The sequence below is a fragment of the Chenopodium quinoa genome, unplaced genomic scaffold (genome assembly GCF_001683475.1).
Source record: "Chenopodium quinoa cultivar QQ74 unplaced genomic scaffold, ASM168347v1, whole genome shotgun sequence".
NCBI lineage: Eukaryota > Viridiplantae > Streptophyta > Magnoliopsida > Caryophyllales > Amaranthaceae > Chenopodium > Chenopodium quinoa.
Genome location: NW_018742651.1, coordinates 3,833,860 through 3,853,470, shown reverse-complemented (window position 1 = coordinate 3,853,470; position 19,611 = coordinate 3,833,860). Strand labels below are relative to the sequence as shown.

The 19,611-nt window shown below is 35.0% G+C and overlaps 1 protein-coding gene across 1 annotated transcript; it reads right to left on the bottom strand.

Annotated features, from left to right (window-relative positions):
- Positions 1 to 4,729: 4,729 nt before the first annotated feature.
- LOC110722139 (probable E3 ubiquitin-protein ligase LUL3) lies at positions 4,730 to 19,313 on the bottom strand. The gene is made up of 3 exons (XM_021901397.1): positions 18,385 to 19,313; positions 16,768 to 17,278; positions 4,730 to 5,260 (listed from the first exon to the last, which is right to left on the bottom strand). The coding sequence occupies exons 1-3, from the start codon at positions 19,224 to 19,226 to the stop codon at positions 5,144 to 5,146; spliced, it is 1,470 nt and encodes a 489-aa protein (XP_021757089.1). The 5' UTR covers positions 19,227 to 19,313; the 3' UTR covers positions 4,730 to 5,143.
- Positions 19,314 to 19,611: the final 298 nt, after the last annotated feature.

Here is a 19,611-nt window from a genome sequence, read left to right as displayed (position 1 = left end):
ATAATTCAACAGCAACTCAAAGTACGTAAACTTTGAAGTTCGAATTTATAACTCCCCTACGATGGCTAGCTGTTGCGTGCATATGATTCCCTTAGTACGTATAAAAGTGTTTAAATGTATATTATTAAGAGAGTAATGAGACTATGAGACATGTGCACGTGTATTCAAAGTCTAATTTGTTGATCATATAATCTAATTAATGGAGTATGTGCTAAGGTACGCCATACCCCCTAATAATAACCTTTCTATATGATCTGTATCTACCATTATTCTATTTGTCTACTAATCATAGTTGCTATTTGAGTATATATCTATTTGTCTACTACGGAGTAATACGTTTGATGGAGACGGTGAAAAACTCAGCAACTCACTTTATTATTTTGAGACTATATAGGTACGAGTCATATCATCTTGGTATATGTTTAAGAGTAGAGATTCCTTTACCCTCCATTTTTATCCTTAACATGTAAAGGTTCCTTACCATGTATGTATACATTTATCGATCAACATATTTCATGATACATATCATATGATATTTTAATAAATGTTTAATGTTATATTGGTAATTCTTAGACTTGATCATCCATGTCAAACTCGATCTAATTTTGGGCAGAAAATTTCCGCCCGCAACCTGCAAGGCTTGTGCAAATATTACGGGTTTTGGGCAAGCATTTTCGGTTTGAAACTTGCCTTGACCCTGACTTGACTAATCGGTTTTTTTTTCATCGATCTGGCTTGGACGTCCTTTGATCACCTCTAATAATTCTTTGATAGATTTTCTAATAAGGACAGTACAAACAATTAACAATATAAGGGCAAATGTTATTTAATATTCTAAAACAAAAATTGTGGCCTTATTTGACAAATGGATGTTGGCGGTTGGCTGTTGGCTATTGGCTGGTTCACTGGGCTTGTTTGACCAGGAATGTTTGACTGTTTATAACGGCTTTTGAAATTGACTGTTTATAAAAGTGTTTGGTAAATTAATTATCGGTTGTTGGCTTTTTATTAGATAATGTGTGGGCCAACAAGCGAAAAACTAACAAAAAAGCTATTCAAAGCAGCTTTTTCATTTTGGCTTAAAAGCCAAATTTTTCGCTGACTAAAAAGTCAATTACCAAACACATTTTTTTACTGTTTAACCACATAAAAAAGCCAAAAGCCAAAAGCTAACAAAAAACCATTTATCAAATATGGCTTTTATATAAGTATAAATGATGGATATAAACAATCACAATTGTGGTGCATCAAAAAATAAAAAGGTGGCAACAAATACAATTAATTATTCATTGATTCTACAATTTTAACGACTATGTTCAATGGTGATTGGTGACAATACATTTGAAAAGGGTTATATAAACTGAGCAAGGTGGTCCATATTATGACAGTCCGATTTTTTTAAAAAAATTAAAAAAAAAAAAAAAAAAGGAAAATTAAAACAAACTTAATTGGGTTATTTTGATATTTTACTATCGAATTTTGCATGATTACCCAATCTTTAGGTCAGTGCACCTTCTAATGTATAGTGTCGGCATTATGCCTTACCCAAATTTACACTGTTTATCATAAAAGAAAAATAAAGGTGGCTCTAAATGTCAAAAGCATCATTATATTATGTGCAAATAGACCTGGTAAAAAAATTATCAAATCACTAGTAAAATGTTTTGGTTTTGGATTTTAAATGTATAGGTTATAGTATGAGTTAATTACAGTATGAGTTAATCGGTTGAATAATGGGTGGCATCTGAGAGCTATAGTTTGGAGAGGTAGAATTAAGTCCGGTTGACATTGTTTTCATCGTGTTATTTCAAGTCATGTCATATACCAAGTTTAAAAAAAAAAAAATTTGTATACACCCGGTTTGCACTAATTTTACTGTACATCGAGCAGTATAAGGGTAACTTTTACCTAATTTTAGGGTAACTTTTTGCCCTTTTTTTGGGTAACTTTTAACATAATACAATTTTTATATAAATAGACAATAAGAAAAGTTTTATAATGGTAATTTAATTACATTTAATCACAAATAATTGATTTTTAGTCATTTAAAATGTGATTCTTTACTAATAATTTTTATTTGTATTGGATTACTTTATGCATATTAGAGTAACTTTTATTTATTTTAGGGGTAACTTTTGATCAATCTAGTCTATCTTTAGTGAATGTACAATAATTATTGTACACCCAAATTTTTTTTAAAGTTTACGTCATAAACATCCATCCATTTTCGACAATTGAAGTTTTCATCATTAGGAGGCAAATGACAGTTGATCAAATATGCTCATTGTAGCAAATGGTAGTATGCTAAAAGACTGATAGTTTGTATTAGTTGATCAATTTCTAATCTTTGCATTGACGTATGTGAATTTCTCGTGTTAAATCGACGACCTTCTAATGATTTATTTCTTATCTTACCTTGTAAAAAACTACTACGGAGTAGTATTCAACTCAACAATAGGAAAAAAAAAAGTCAAAATTTTATCTACTTATTGGATGATAACTAGTTTAAATGGTGTAAACATTGCGAGATAATATCAAAATATGAGATTAAATCTTGTCTACATCATTGTCCATATGATTCTTTCTATATTAAAACTACCAGTACTAAAGTGAAAAGGGTATACTTCATGTACGAAGTATTTAGAATGAGAAGAGTATTACTCCGTATTAAAGAAAAATTCATGAACACAAAAAAGCTTATACTTGTATTTGTTTGTCATATCCCCAAATAATAAAAATATAAAATAAAAAGAAAATAAAAAATAAAGTGTAACACATCACTCACAGTCTCACATACTGACATACACATTCACATCACAAGATATTACATTACATTCTTCATCCTCTGCAAAAGATGAGGTAGATTGGCCAAAAATCCTTTCTTTATTTTCAATTTTTATAAAGCTTTTAAATACAACTAGTAAAAATTTTCAAACATTCTTGGACTTTAATAACTTTATGTTAACTTCTGTAGCAAATATACTTGCCAAATTTCTCACTTTTTGGCTTCTAGCACAACCCAAAAGAATGAAAATTAGAACAAGGGCAAAAAAGGCAATGATTCTCTGTCACTTACACAGTGAGTATGAATGTTCACTACTATTGCTCCAGCAATTTGCATGGATCTTCGTGCCACTCACTTGGTTATGGTAATAAAAGTAGTTTTGATGAAACTCTTTTTTAGGTATTCACAGCAGATATCCAAAGTATATCGTAAAGATTATGGAATGGAATACTGAGAAGACAAGGCATCAACAAAAGGGTTATGAATATGAATATTCAACAAAGAATTTTATGGCTTGTGATTCAAGATTTTGGTTGCCTAGATCCCAATTTTATTTTTAATTTTGATGGGTAGATCCCGATTTTATTTGACAAAGGGTTAACAATAAGATTCTTTTTACATATATTGGGCCGAGTCCGTTTATTATGAATAAAGTGGAGTAAAACATGAATTTGGGGTAAGTACGACATGATATATTACATATATTACTGTGATTGTCATGGCATGGAGACTATACAAAGACCGTATCTTAGTGGAGAATACGGCATAATCTTACAAGATAAACTACGCTAACATAAGTAACATTGTGCTTATGCTTAGATAAGAAAACACAACACAACACGATATAACTGATTCTATCTTGACCAGACCCAAAGCGCAACCATGACCCATCATTATTCATATCCCACAACCATCTTTGAAGAAAAGGGTGGAGGATGCACTATTATTTGCACGAAAAACTTTTAATGACTAATGTGATAGAAACACATATAGTACGTATTGCGTTGACAAAATTGTCCTTGTAGTAAGTAAAGTACTAGTTAAAATTAGGTCACGAGGAAGTGACAATAATAGTGATTGACGATTGACCGTTAGCCATTTATGATGTGTATACAAAGTATATATTTTAGATGTGAACATAGCATAGTAGCAAACTTTTTGTATATACTACCTTCGCTACAGGTTATGTGCAACAATTTAACATAAAGTAGAGAGAAAAAATATCTAATCATTGAACATAACTTGTAACGGAGGTAGTAATTAAATGATCACAAACTTTTAAAAAAATCAGGTGTACAATAATTATTATACATCCATTATAAAGATAGTCTAAAGTGATCAAAAGTTGCCCCTGAAATGAATAAAAATTACTCCAATATGCATAAAATAAACCCAATACAAATAAAAATTATCAACGCTTTATTAGTAAAAAAATCACATTTAATGACTAAAAATCAATTATTAGTGATTGAATGTAACTAAATTACCTTTATAAAACTTTTTTTTTTTGTTGTTTATTTATATAAAAATTGTATTATGTTTTAGGTTACCCAAAAAAGGCAAAAAATTACCCTGAAATTAGCTATAAGTTACCTTTATAATACTTGATGTGCACTAATATTAGTGTAAATCGGGTGTATAAAAAGAGTTGCATATAAGACAAATCACATATAACGTTATCATAATATGCATTATTGCATTATAGAAAATATATCTAATGCTTCTTATGCATCATAACTATGTTATGAAATTTTATGATGTCATTGGTGAAAGAAAGAGATTATCAAGCTTGGAAAAGAATATCAGCCATTATTTTCACCAACAAATAAAACAGATCAGTAGACTATCAAGGATTAATCCCTACGAAGCACTATGAAAAGATCAATCAAGATAAACATGAATTTCATATACAAAAATAAAAGCTAGAATGAAATCCTAAAGATAAAGAAATTTGTTATGGACTATATTTAGTGTGCATATTGTATAGCGATCAACATACAGATTTCTCTTTCTAACCAAACCCGGTTAATAATATTTTCCTGAAAGCAAACAGAGATCTCTATGGCAGGAAACTTTCATCAATCTACTTGAAACAACCTATCATTAACATGGCAACCTATCATCAACGACAGACACATAAAATTGCAAAGGTAACTTATATCAATTGAATTACAGCATCAGAGAACACACATTGACATGTAAAGAATTAACATATAAATTTGATAGACACACTACATAGAATACAACTATAGATATATTACAGGGATAGATACAATTACAAAAGGTAAGTGGGGAGAACTGTGAACAATTTCAGCACCATATAGGCAAATCCCTAGATGAAAAAAGGGACTTTAGAGATCATTGGCTACTAGTATTGTTAATCTTGATCTCAATAAGCTCGGTAATTGGTTGACGACAAATTGGGCATTTATTTGATTGTAACCCCAGCTCTTTGGCACACTCACTGCACATACACTGCAAACAGAAGCAAAAATTAGCCAAAGAAAAAAACAAAATATACAGCAAGAAAAAGACTAGTGACAAACTTTAACAAGCTGTAAGATGCATGTTCTGCCCTCTCAAATGGCATATAATTTTGAAAATGTGGCTCCCTCAGGCCTACCCTACATCAGTCAAGTTCTAATCTTCTATAATTGGGGTGATTGGTGAGCTTTCCTTGTTTTTAACAGTCTAATATGATTTATAATTACTGTAAGGAAAAGTAAGTGCATATGACTATACGAGCGCAAAAATTCAAGCTTAGCAACTTAGATTTGTCTCTACAAATGAATACAAAAACAGATTGGGATCTTTTACTGCACAGAATAAAGGGAAACAAATTTTAACTCCCAACTCTATCCCCAACACCCCGCATTCTTCTCCTAGAAGAAAATGAAAGAAGAAGAGGACCCTAAATAGAAAGTGATAGCAGGAGATGTCAGGTTATTCACAAGCTAAACAGTGAACCAGCAAAAACTCATTCACCAATGTCATGGATGAAGCTCTTTTAGTGAGGCATATCTATGCAGTAATGATTCAAGCAAAGGAAAAAAAAATCAGGAACAGGGAAGCTGATCCTTTTTCAATTATTCTCATATGATTGGGCTTAAGAGTCGACGGGCTTTAACTGCAGAGAGAGACGAAAAAGGTGGATAACACGTATCTCCCAAAGATTGGACTGCTATCTATGGCTTACTTGCCCAACCTTATATGCATAATTCATTAATTTGATCATATCTTGATTTAAAATGCAACCTAAAGCATGATACTTCCAACCAAGAAATCCAAAGGAAGTGGCCAGGCATCAGGAAAAAGCAGGACTAAGCTGCCAATACATACTTTAGTGTGCTATGGGTAACACCCTGCAATGCGAGATTTTGTGCCAACTTCTACAACTTAAAACAGCAGCCTCTACTGAACCTAACGCTACCAAGAAAAATTTACAGGGAGACACAATTTCAACTCTTTAGAAGGTTCAAAGGCCTAAAGGGTTCCCTATGAATTGACTTCCCCATGACCTCTCATAGGTACATTGTTGTCTCCTCATATGGAAGCTTGATAGAAGAGGACGAGGTTCCAAAAATAACAGCATCTAAATGTGAATAGAAAGTCAATATTGCCAAAAGATTATTACAATACAAGGCAAATGTGTAACAGCTAAATGTAGCTAAGGTCAATTTATATGAATTATGTTATACTAAATACATCCATGATGAAGCTAGACAAAAACACCAGTAGATGAAAAAGCACTCTGTTTAGTTATAAGAAAATTTTATTAAATTGTAGAATATACAAAAGTTGGTATCAAAATGTCATGCCACTGTTAAAGCTAAAATCCAATGAGTAGATCCATATAAGTGTTACTTCCTTTCTTAAGGAGTATTAATATATATTAAAGACACATGCATTGATAGCTAATTCATTTTTCTATTGTTGCATGAAACAAATATTAGGAACTTTCTACTTTCTTACATTAAAATTTAAGCTTGCAGATAGGGCCTGAATGTATATATGTTTTAATTCATACACTTCACATGAACTCATTAGAAGTTGAGTTTGTAAATAGACTCCCAATCATTCTAGTGGTTAAAAAGCATGTATAGAATCCTTATCTAAATTCTATATAATCTTCCAATTGAGCCTCTTCAAGTCTTCATGCTGTCATGCATCTCACTCCATGATCCAGTGGAAAATGCATGGTCTTTTAATAAAGATAAAAAGCACCAAGGAACCCAAATTTATTCCAACAATAACAAGCCAATGACATCCCCTCCTCCCCACACACCCCCCCCCCCCCAAAAAAAAAAAAATAAAAAAAAACAAAAAAAAAAAAAACGGAGAGATACCTTGCAGTAGTTCTTTACATAAGATTGCAAATCACATTATAAACGAGATAAGAAAAGATCCTAAATCTACAAGTTGAAAAAGTCCTCAAGAACCAATGACACAAACATTCAAAAGAAGACTAAAAGCAATAAAAGAAAGCACACGGTTTTTTTTTTTTTTTTTTTTTTAATAAAGAGAAGAAGAAGAAGACTGCATACACCCAATAGTACTGAACAAATCAGATAAGAATCCCAAGAAGAGAGCCATGGGAAGGTATCAAGCAGAGGAAGGAGACAACAGTCAGTCAGTAACTAAACTAGAGCCATAGAAATCAGATTTGCTCAGATAATGCGACAACTAAGCACCTGCATGGTCAGTAAACTCAGCACCAAGTTACAAGGGCAGAAAGGAGGAGTCAGCATCAACGAAAATGTGAATGGAAGCATCCCCTGGGGAGGGAGGGGGCAAGGGACTTAGTTGAGCGTCTCAGACTCATAAAAACAATCTTCCAAGTACACTATGAATGTAGGAAAAAATAGAAGAGGTTAAGAGTGGATCAAGTTGGTGTGTTATAACTTTAGGGATCGGTCTCCAAAATCATAAAATTGATTGGGAATTTGTTACATAGACAATGATACTAACCTGCTGACTCATAAATCTAATTTCTGAAAATATATATGTTTTTTTTTTAAAAAAAAAAAAGAGAAAAAATATATGTTTTGGTTCAATATGATATTGGTGTCCATATCCATGTAGCAGCATGCAAGAGAGAATTCATTCTCTGAAAAGGATAAATTTTCCTTTGCTAAAAGTAGTATAACCTTGGTTAACAACCAACATGTCAGATATATATTTTAGAGATTTTTTCGGGAAAGAAAAGAACCCAAACAGCAGGGGTTCGTAATTCTAAGACTTTTCATACATGCTAATTTAAATATTAGCTTTTTTAACAAAAAAAATAATCTACTACCAGGGTTGGTTTGAGAAATGAAAGCACTGACATTCAATCTGGCATATCCTCAGACAAAATTGAGTTCTAATCTGTCATGAGTACTTGAAAACGTCTGAAGCGCTCAAGCAACTAGTTAGAAACCACATATGTAGTATTCAAAGAAAAAATAATTGGAAAAGGCAGGGAAGATGAAAATAAAAATATACGAAGTATATATGTAAATAAGCTGCCTCAAATGAGAAACTATTTAAGTGCGGAAATGATTAGGCAAGGTTTGGGTTAAGCGGTTAGCAAAACTCTTTCAAATAGAACAGAGAGAGAACCAATAATCTACCAGTGCAATAGAAGAAGAGAGCTTTGCTGAACAAGAACAACGAATATGCTCTAAACCTCTATTAAAGGAAATAAAACTAAAGTTTAATACCATTAAGTATGGAAAACGGTGATTGAGTGCTTGGAAAGATTTGAAAAAACCAATTTGACAACCCGTTAAGTTGTATTGTTGTTGCTGTTGTTTAAGTTGTGTATTGAAAATGAACTAGAATACATTTTTAATTGATATCAAGAAGGCATAAGACATAGTAACAAGAGACTTGCTTTAATAGACACTGGCAATGAAAGGTTCATATTGCATACATTACCAGCATAAGCACACGATTTCAAATTCGGAATAAAAAAATTTGCAGATTGCAGTGGCAACTATGAAAAGATTTAAGAGAACCAATTGTGTCGTAATGATTTAGACATGTCCAACATCAGAAGGTATCGAGTTGGAAAACGGAGAATTGAGCAATAATGACATTAAAAGAAGGCAAGGGTACAAAGATTGATCAAGATAGAAGGTGATTCAGATATTGATGAGAACTTCGAGAGTTAGTTAAATCTTTACAAGGAAACCTAAGCTTGAACATTAACTCATTAGAAGCTACAAATTGGCGATTCTTGGACGGTTCAAGCAAAGGAACTTGGTGTCTAGTACAAACTCAAGTTTCGGATCACTCTACACAATCTACTTAGTGTTATTTAATTAGTTTTTGCTTGCAAGTTTTTACCTTTCACTTGAAAGGGATTTTCTTGGTTTAAGCACTTAGGATTTATTTTAAGAATTATAGACTAAATCAAACTAGTCTTACTACTAGTTTCTTAATCTAAATAGAATTAGTTTTCCTATTCTATCTGGGTTACTTGGAGCTAAAGGCTAGGGGCTTGTCCTAGTCCTATTATACTTAGAATAAGTTAATTTTAGTCTATAAATAATTGTAATTTCATGACTTTTGGGATATAAAATTTTTCAGATTATTAAATCAAAGTAGGAAAAATTAGAAATAATAATCCCAACTTTCATCGATTTTGTTCAAATAATCCCAACTTTGGATTATTCCAAAATAATCTGAACTTTGGGGGTTCCTCTTTTTCTTCAATCCCAAACCGGTCAACGAAAGTCAATGACCTATTATTTCAGGTCACTTGACACATGTCAAGTCTTGATTGGTCAAAAACTTAAAAAAAAATAAAAAAAAAACAAATACAAAAAAACAAAAAATAAAAAAAATAAAAAAAAAACCAACAGCCTCCCATTCCCCCACCAGCCTATGCCGCCTTCGCCACCACTTCCCCCACCAGTCGTACGCCGTCGCGTCTCCCTCCCACACAGAACCGCCGCATCACCCCTTGCCACCTAGGACAGCCGAATCGACGTTTCCCCCCTCCCCGAAACCCCCTCCCACAACCCCACATAACCACCAATGAAACCCTTCCCCACTGCCAAAAATCCCAAATTGCTCCTCCCACCACCTCGAAACCCTAGCGGCTAGAGTATTCGATGGTGGGGGATGGGTTTTTGGTGATTTTCGAGGGTAGGGGAGGTGGTTTGAAGGGGTTTTCGAATAGAGGAGGAAGAAATTTAATTTCAAGGGAAAGAGTGGTTGCCGGAAAATGAGAAAGGGAGAAGGAGGGAGGTTGGGGGATCGCAACACCGGCTCATAAGGAAGGGAAACCGGCGGAAAGGAGGGGAATCAGCGGTGGAGGGGGGCGGGTAATAGCAACAGCTGGTGGTTTTTGGGGTTTAGCTGGTGGCTGAATCTGGGTTTGGGTTTTATTCGTGGTCGGGGTTGGGTTTTCAAGGAGGAGTTTTATTGGTAGTTGCGTAGGGTTTTGGGGACGGTGGTGTAGAGCGGACGCCGGAGCGGCTACTCTGCTAGTGGGGGAGAGATGGCGGTCGGCGAGGGTGGTGGCTGGCTGGGCGGGTTGCCGAACTGGCTGGGTTACAAAATGGGTGGGTTTTTTTTTTGTATTTTAACCAATTAAATCGCGACACGTGTCACTTAAACACAAAAAAAAATTCAACCCATTCAACCGGTAACCGGCATTTGGGATTGAAGAAAAAAGAAGACCCCCAAAGTTCGGATTATTCCAGAATAATCGAAAGTTGGGATTATTCTTCCAAAATCGATGAAAGTTGGGATTATTATTTCTTATTTTTCCATCAAAGTATGTGTTTCTTTTGTAATTAAAACATTCATTCCTTAAAGCCGGTGATTAAGTTCTGTAAGTTCTGTTCAAGTTGATTAATTAAGGGGTGGCATGGCCTTTAACTTACTTGATCTACTTGTGTTCTTGTTTAATTCCTTGTGGACAAATCCTATAGAGAATTCGGCTTGAACTATACTAGTGTGTGTTTAAATCTCATAAGCATATGCATCATCTTGGTATCAGAGCACATGTTCTGTAAAACTTAAACTGCGAACGTCGTACTGGGAATTTTTGAGATATTTTTTTTTTGCGTTGGGCTCCAAAAACGTCCAGCTACCACATCCTAAAATTTCATAATTTTTGGATAAGTAACGAGTTCTGCACAACCCGGACTTTTGGTGTTGCTGCACTGATTTGCGGTTGAGAACCCGGTTTTGTTCTGCTTAATTATTCATCCAACATGCGATCTTTTAATTAAGATTTTTGCATAAACTAACTGTGTTTGTGTAGGAATTATGAGTGACGAAGAGAGGCCAGTAGTTCCAAAAAATTTAACCTTAGAACAAGCACAAAACCTTCGAAGAGATCGACCGATAACCGAATTGGCAACAAGGTTAGATGAGGTACTAAGGAGACTTGACGTTTGTGACAAATCTTCTTCAAAGAAGGCTAGTTCTGAATCTAATCCAGAATCAAGTGATGAGAGGAAGATGGAGGAAACCTAGAAAACCTAGAAAAGACTACTCATCTAGGATGAATCCTCAAGGCCTAGAAGGAGAGATGAGCGCAAGGATGATGATAAAAGCTTGAGATTAGATCTTCTAGATTTCCCCATTAGTCTAATTGAACCCGAAAAGTATCTTGAGTGGGTAAGGAGAGCTGAAACCCTATTTGATTTCAAGGACTGATGAGAGAAAAAGATGCAAGGTGGTCGAATCCAAGTTGGTTGGCTATATAAACTTGTGGTATGATAACTTGAAAAAGAAAAGGTAAAGAGATGGTAGGGATAAGATTCGAACATGGAGTCAACTTAAGAAGCACATGAAGAAGAAATTTGTTCCCGAGGATTATGTGCAAGATCCCTACATAAAGATGCAAACTTTCAAACAAGGTACGACTAGTGTTGAATCTTTTATTACTGAATTTGAAAGATTTGATATGCTTTGTGATTTAAATGAAAGGCAAGTGCATAAAGTAGCTAGATTTATTGCTAGATTGAATGAAGAAATTGCGGAAAAGGTTGAGATACAACCATAATGGAACTATGATGATGTGTGTAAGGTTGACATTGGAGTTGAAAAGCAATTAAAAGGGAAAAAGGGGCTAGAAACTAAGGGGGTTTCTAAGATTTTTGAGAAGCCGAATTTTAATAAATTTAATGCTAACAATTCGTCTACTTCCAAGCAAGATAAACCTACGCTCGAACCTCACAGAAAGTTTGAAAGTGAGGATAAGAGGAAGTGTTTCAAGTGTGGGAGCTATGGTCACATATCAAGCACTTGTCCCTCAAAGAGAGTGATGAATGCATATGAGTGGGAACAAGAGCAAGTGTTACGAGGAAGATAAGGAGCAAGAAAACGATGAAGAGGAGGAACATGTGAGTGAAGTAGAGCCCGAGACACATGGTAAAAGCTTGGTTTTGAGAAGAGCACTATACTCCCAAACCGTACCTATGGAAAACAATAAGGAGAGAAAAATTTTCTTTCAAGGTGAAAGGTAAAAGAGAGATTGTGCGACATGATCGTTGATTCGGAGAGTTGCACTAATGTGGTGTCTACTACTCTAATTATTAATTGAAACATCCTACAACCGAGCATCCTCAACCATACAAGCTCCATTGGCTAAGCAACACTAGTGATGTGGAGGTAACTAAACAAGCCTTGATTTCTTTTTCTATTGGCAAATTTAATGATAAAGTGCTTTGTGATGTTTGTCCTTTGGATGCATGCCACTTATTGCTAAGGAGACCTTGGCAATTTGATAGATTTGTGAAGTATGATGGTAAAAGTAATGTGTATATTGTTAAAGAAGGAGAAAAAGACAAACCAATTGCTTTCAAACAATTAATTTCGAATCTAACAAAAATCACTTCTAATGCTAAAGGCTTGCTATTGATTAATGAGAAAGAATTTGATAAAGAAGTGGCGCAAAAAGGTTATTTTTATGTGTTGATTTCGAAGGAAATTAAAGAAGAAAATAAGGTGCAAACAACTTCGGTTTTGGAGCCTATTTTGCGTGAGTTTGATGATATGTTTCCGAATGAATTACCACCGGGTTTGCCTCCAATTCGTGGTATTGAACACTAAATTGATTTAGTTCCGGGAGCTCCTTTACCAAACAAAGCTGCTTATAGAAGTAATCCTAAAGAGACTAAGGAGATGCAAAGGCAAATTGAATAACTCATGGTGAGGGGTTATGTCCATGAGAGTATGAGCCCGTGTGGAGTGCCTACATTACTTATTCCTAAGAAAGATGGGAGTTGGCGCCATGGTTTGAAAACTTGGTCGTTACGTCACGAATCGGCCGAGATGTAACGGATTTCAAAGTTGTCGTTACGATATTTACCGATTCAGTACTGCTTTACAATACTCCACGATTCGGTCGATACGACCGTTTAGAACTGAAATTCGGCCACATCAAACATTACCAGCAAAAATTCGAAGTAAAAACACCGAGTTTTAAGCTTTCTAAACATTTTCTTGCGAGTATTCTCCATAAAAGTCGAGCACTTTTCTCTAGCTGTATAAAATAAATTCTTTTTAAATTAAATGGGGTAGAGTTGGGGACAGCTGGTAACTCTTTTAAAGTTGACTGGACCCCACCCCATCCACTCTCTTTCCTTCTGCTTTTTTCTTATCTCACATCCCACGTGACCCCCACCCCTTCTCTTTCCCTTTTTACTATCCAAGCCCCACAAAAAAAAAAAGGGATTTTAATTCTAAAATATGAATTGAGTAAGAAATTAGGAATACATAGTACTAGTAAAAAGAGAAATGTGTTAGTATATTTGTACTACCTCTAAGAAGATAAGAGTTTAAAAAAAATAGAACATAAAATTTTTAAAATATATGAGAAAAATCATTGTAAAATACATAGTTTAAAATATAAATTTATTTTTAAATTCTTACGCGACAATCGCGATACGATCCGCGATCAACGCATCAATTCCGTTACCGAATTAGCGCGACCGTTTCCGCGATCGCGTCCGATACCGCATTTTCGAACCATGGTTGGCGCATTTACAAAGATAGTAGGAATGTGAACAACATCACAATCAAATACAGGCTTCCTATTCCAAGGCTAGATGATCTATTTAATGAGCTACATGGTTCGAAAATATTTTCTAAAATTGATCTCATGAGTGCTTATCATCAAATTCAAATGAGAGAAGGGGATGAATGGAAAACTGCATTCAAGACTAAGTTAGGGTTGTATGAATGGTTGGTGATGCCTTTTGGCCTTACTAATGCTCCTAGTACTTTCATGAGATTGATGCATGAAGTTCTTAGACCTTTCCTTGGTAGGTGTGTTGTGGTTTACTTAGATGATATTCTGATTTACTCTAAAAATATGCATGATCATCTTAATCATCTAAGAAGTGTGTTTGAAGTTCTAAGAAAGAAAAGGTTGTATGCAAAGCTAGAAAAATGCTACTTTCTTGTCCCAAGCGTGACTTTTCTAGGGTACATAGTATTAAAAGATAGTGTTTTTGTTGATCCATCTAAGGTGGAAGCAATTAAATCATGGCCAGTTCCTAAGAATGCTTCGGAGGTACATTCTTTTCATGGTTTAGCTTCTTTCTATAGAAGATTTGTGAAAAACTTTTCTAGTATTGTTACACCTATGACTATATGTTTGAAGAAAGAAAGAATTAATTTGAGTGGAGTAAAGAGGTACAACATGCCTTTGAGTTAATCAAGAAGAAATTGTGTGAAGATCCTATTTTAGCTCTACCTGACTTTGACTATGCTAGTCCATTTGAGGCGAAAACTGATGCTAAGTGGAGTAGAAATTAGTGTGGTTCTAATTCAAAGGAAGAGACCTATTGCTTACTTTAGTGAAAAATTGAATGGTGCTCATTTGAATTACTCTATTTATCACAAGGAATTATATGCCATTGTTCGTGCTTTAGATCATTGGAGTCATTATTTGCGTCTTAATCATTTTGTGTTTCATTCGGATCATGAGTCTATAAAGTACATACATGGACAACAAAAATTGAATCCAAGACATGTTAAGTCAGTTGAATTTCTACAATTATAACTTTTCTTCTAAGTATAAAGACGGGAAGATAAATATCAATGCAGATGCATTGTCAAGAAGGTATTCTTTACTTGGTGTTTTGAATTTTCGTTCACTTGGTTTTGATTTGATCAAAGAGTATTAAGCAAGTGATGAAGATTTTGCACCTATACTTGAGAATTGTGCAAAGGGGGGCGTAGGTTCTTATGTGACTCAAGATGGTTTCCTTTTCAAGGGGAATCGATTGTGTGTTCCAAGGTGTTCTATTCGTGAGTTAATTGTGAGAGAAGCTCATGGTGGAGGAATTATAGGGCATTTTGGTATCAATAAAACTCTTAGTATTCTACAAGAGCATTTTTATTGGCCTAAGTTATTGAAGTGAAGGTCCTTTCAAGATTATTGAGAAAGTGAGTGACAATGCTTTCAAGCTCGATCTTCCCGGTGACTATGGTGTAAGTGCTACATTTAATGTGGGAGATTTGGCTCGTTACATGCCTGATGATGAACTACGAGATTTGAGGACAAATTCTTTTAAAGAAGAGGAGGATGATCCAGATATTGATGAGAACTTTGAAAGTTTGTTAAATCTTTACAAGGAAAACCTAAGCTTGAACATTAACTCATTAGAAGCTACAATTGGCGATTCTTGGACGGTTGAATCAAAGGAACTTGGTGTCTAGTACAAGCTAAAGTTTGGGATCACTCTACTCACTCTAATTATTGTTATTAAATGAGTTTTTGCTTGCACATTTTTACCTTTCACTTGAAAGGGTTTTTCTTGGTTTAAGCACTCAGGATTTATTTTAGGAATTATAGACTAAATAAAACTAGTCTTACTACTAGTTTCCTAATCTAAGTATAATTAGTTTTCCTATTCTATTTGGGTTACTTGGAGCTAAAGGCTAGGGCTTGTCCTAGTCCTATTAGACTTAGAATTAGTTTGTTTTTAGTCTATAAAGAGTTGTAATTTCATGCCTTTTGGGATATAGAATTTTTCAGATTATTAAATTAAAGTATTTGTTTGTTTTGTAATTAAAACATTCATTCCTTAAAGCCTGTGATTAAGTTCTTTAAGCTTTGTTCAAGTTGATTAATTATGGGGTGGCTTGGCTTTTAACTTACTTAATATACTTGTCTTCTTATTTAATTCTTAGTGGACGAATCCTATAGAGAATTAGGCTTAAATTATACTTGTGTGTGTTTAAATCACGTAAGCATACGCATCAGAAGGGGTATAAAATGGAATATCATAGTATACTATATATAGGTGATTGGATTTTCAACCTTGACAATGTCATAGTATACTATATATAGGTGAATGGATTTTCAACCTTGACAATGATGAGTTGGGTTTTTTTGTACTTTTCCTTTTTGAATAACAATGAGAATAGCATTCCCTGAAGGTATAGGTGAAGCAATCCTTCATAGCAGGTTTTCTCATCATGAAGGAAAAGGAAGAGTCAGAAGGTTTTCCTTCTATGGTTGTACGGTGTGCCAATCTGAATTAATATAATGGTTGTCAGCAAATTGTATAATTAAACAATGACATAATACAGCAACATTACACAAAATAATTTGTGTTGCTTAGAAAACTCTCCATGACTCCAGCTATTAGAGAACTCTCAAATACTTAAACCATTGATGAAAATCTGCATCTATAAATCACAAAAACACACACAGGCATCTAAGTCTAGAGATCTCACTATCTTGTCAAACTTAGCCTCTTTCAAAATCATTTATGAAACTTGCATTGATGACAAACAAAAAGTACTTCAAAGAAGAGATCCCTTGCTAGGAGGTGGTGGTTGACTGGTCGTTGTAAGCCTAATGAATCACTCCTTATAAATGTGTGGGAAATGTATGTGTTAATTCCATTACAAAATATAGAAAAGGATATAAAGGGGATGGATTGTCAGGCAAGCATAAACTACAATCATTTCACAATATGATGTCAAATATATACTTAATCATGTTTTGAGTAAACTCTTACCAGATGCCGGCAAGGCATTACAGCTGTTGTCTTGGGCTCGGTCATGCATATTACACACTCTTTCCCTGGTTCATCATCATTAAAGGTTTCTGAAGATGAGTTTCCTATTCCATACAAATCACGAAGTTCATAACGAACACCATCGATCCATAAAATCTGCCTGATTGCTTTTACTTGAAAGGAACCTTCATTCTTTTTCTCAATAACAGCTTGAGTAACCTGTACCCTGGGAGAATCCTCTACTAGAGATTCTCCTGCCACATTATCTGCATCGTGAGATGAGGAGTATACTTCAGCATATATGACAAGTGGAAAGACATCATCTTCTGATGGCTTCCCAAGACTTTCCAGATCAAAGAATCCCAAGTCCACACCAGTGCCAGTAGCCTGGCAAAATCTCTGCCCGAACCCCTTCTGGAAAGGGACTTTAAGTGACCTGATTGCCTCAGGATATGCTGGAGTAAATGTACAGGTCTCTTTGTCCTCCTTTGCAAAGTAATAGATAGTAATGCTGTCAAAAGATGTAGCAAACCCCAAGTATCAGTTCATAGTAATTATTCATAAGAAGTTCACAAGGAGATACAAAAAATCAAGAACCAGGGTCATATTTCTAGTACAAACAAGACACCATGGATTGGAAAAAAAAAAAAAGAGGGGGGAGGGGGGGGGGGGGGGTCATGGCTCTATTTAGTCTGACAGGCACAGCCCTGTAATTATTTAGCAAGAATTCTTGTCAATCTCGCAACTTCGAAACAGAGATAATATTTGTAAATTCATTAGTTCAGCCCTCCCTCCTCACCTTAATACCCAACATTATCAACCTTATTTAGCAAGCTTTACAAACAGAGATAATATTTGTAAATCTCGGACCTTATACGGCAAAATAGATAAATTGGTAAAATTCTGAAGATTGAATCCAGCATAGACTTTTAACTGCACAACAGGTAGTAAAAATAAGTATTGTATGCATGTATGAATGATCCCATTATTTTTAAAAAAAAACCCTCAAAGTATCAGCTCTCTTAACGGTGTGTAGAGCACTTCAATTAAGCTTACAGAACGCCTAATTCAATCCATACAAAAATAGATAGACAAGTCAATATCCGAACAAGAAACATGAGATTGATTGAATCATTGGAGAAAAGATTCTACCTAGATAAATTATGATATGGCACATTGCTTCACACACACCACACACACACACACACACACACACAAATTGTATTATCTTACAAATATCACCTCTTAAACCTTAAAGAAACCTCGAGGGACATCAAATTATCAACTTTAGTCTACTATAATACATTCATGCAGCCAACAAAGTAGCTCTACTATCAACTACCTATCTCAACTATTCACTTTAGCATCACCATAAGCCAATTCCCACTCACATTGCACTTGATCATTACTTAACATCCTTCTCCAAACTCGAAACCAATTCGCCTCTCTTCTAAACCCATCGCACAACTCCATACAATTAAACAAGCTAAATGCAACATTGTTTTGCCTACTTTAGTCATTCAATTAAATACAAGAAAACAATCAAAATACCCTACCCTAATCAACAAGAAAACAAACAAAAACCCATAAAAATCAAGCAAAGATAGATTAACAAACCTGCCATCATATTGCGCATCAAAAACGAAAGAAACCAAGAAATGATCAGGGTAATTCTCATCAACTTGAAGCTTAATAGTATCCTTATGCACATTAACATCATTCTTAACCACCTTAGCACTCTGATGCTCAACATAAGGCGGCGGAACCTGCGATTGCGGAACCGGGTATCTCATCTGATGCCACCCATTTCCATAATTAGCAGGAATATAAGGAAAATTGGGACGACCCATCATCTGATTTGGGTAATTATATGAATTAGACCACCCAGAATAGCAATAATTGGACTGAATTGCAGGTGGGTGTTGATACTGGTAATGGGTTGTTGGGTATGGGGTGGAAGACACATAAACATAGTTGTTCTCTAATGGTTGTTGTTGCGGCGGCAGCGGCGACGGCGTTGATGGATGAGGCAGAGAAAGAGTTGAAGGATCAGCGATAGCGGCGGCCGAAGCCGAAGGAGTAGTGGTGGCAGATGGGTGGTAGTAGTACGGTGGTGGTGGCGGCGGTTGAGGCGGTGGATTTGGGTGGTAGTAAGGTGGATGATGGTGGTGTTGATGGTGGTTTTGGTTTCTTCTTCCCGAAGATAATGAAATCCCCATTTTTGATGAGTGGAAAATGTGAAGATTTGGGAGATTGAAGAGGTTTTGGAGATTGAAGTCTGGGAATTTTGGAAGGATTTTGTGGGTTGAAAAGTTGAGGAAATTGGTGAGAAAAGTAAAGAAGAAATTGGAAAGAGTAAAAATTGTTGATTTTATTATTTGTTTGTTTATTAATTGTTGATTGATTTTAGATGAAGTTTTGTTTTGGGTTGTTTTGTCATCACCGCGTTGATTACGCATTTACGCGCCAGAGAGTTGCCTAGTCGTTGCTTTTACTTGTTCGGTTACTATGAGATTACTACGAGATCACTATGGATTTTAGGGTAAAGAACCAAAGTTCTAGGTCGTCCTTCTATTGCCCTAGATCTTTGGGGAGTATCATCTATGGAGTACAAAACAGTCATTGAACTATGGTTATAAGTAGGAGATTTTCTTGATCTCTACTTACTTGAGTCATTATCAAGTTGAGTCCACTTGTACTCTAACCGACACTTTTGTCGTTGATGGTTTGGTATTGATTTTAATGTCGTTGGTATACCAACAACAACCAAGTAAAGCCTAGTTGGTATTCTTTTTTTATACCAACAAACTCGTAATTGAAAGTATTTCTTTTAATACCAACGAA

Coding starts and splice junctions, on each gene's coding strand:
- LOC110722139 (XM_021901397.1), bottom strand. CDS start 19,226: ATGCGTAATCAACGCGGTGATGACAAAACAACCCAAAACAAAACTTCA. Junction 17,279..18,384: donor GATGCGCAATATGATGGCAG/GTTTGTTAATCT, acceptor ATCTTTTGACAG/CATTACTATCTATTACTTTG. Junction 5,261..16,767: donor TAATGCCTTGCCGGCATCTG/GTAAGAGTTTAC, acceptor TTCTGTTTGCAG/TGTATGTGCAGTGAGTGTGC.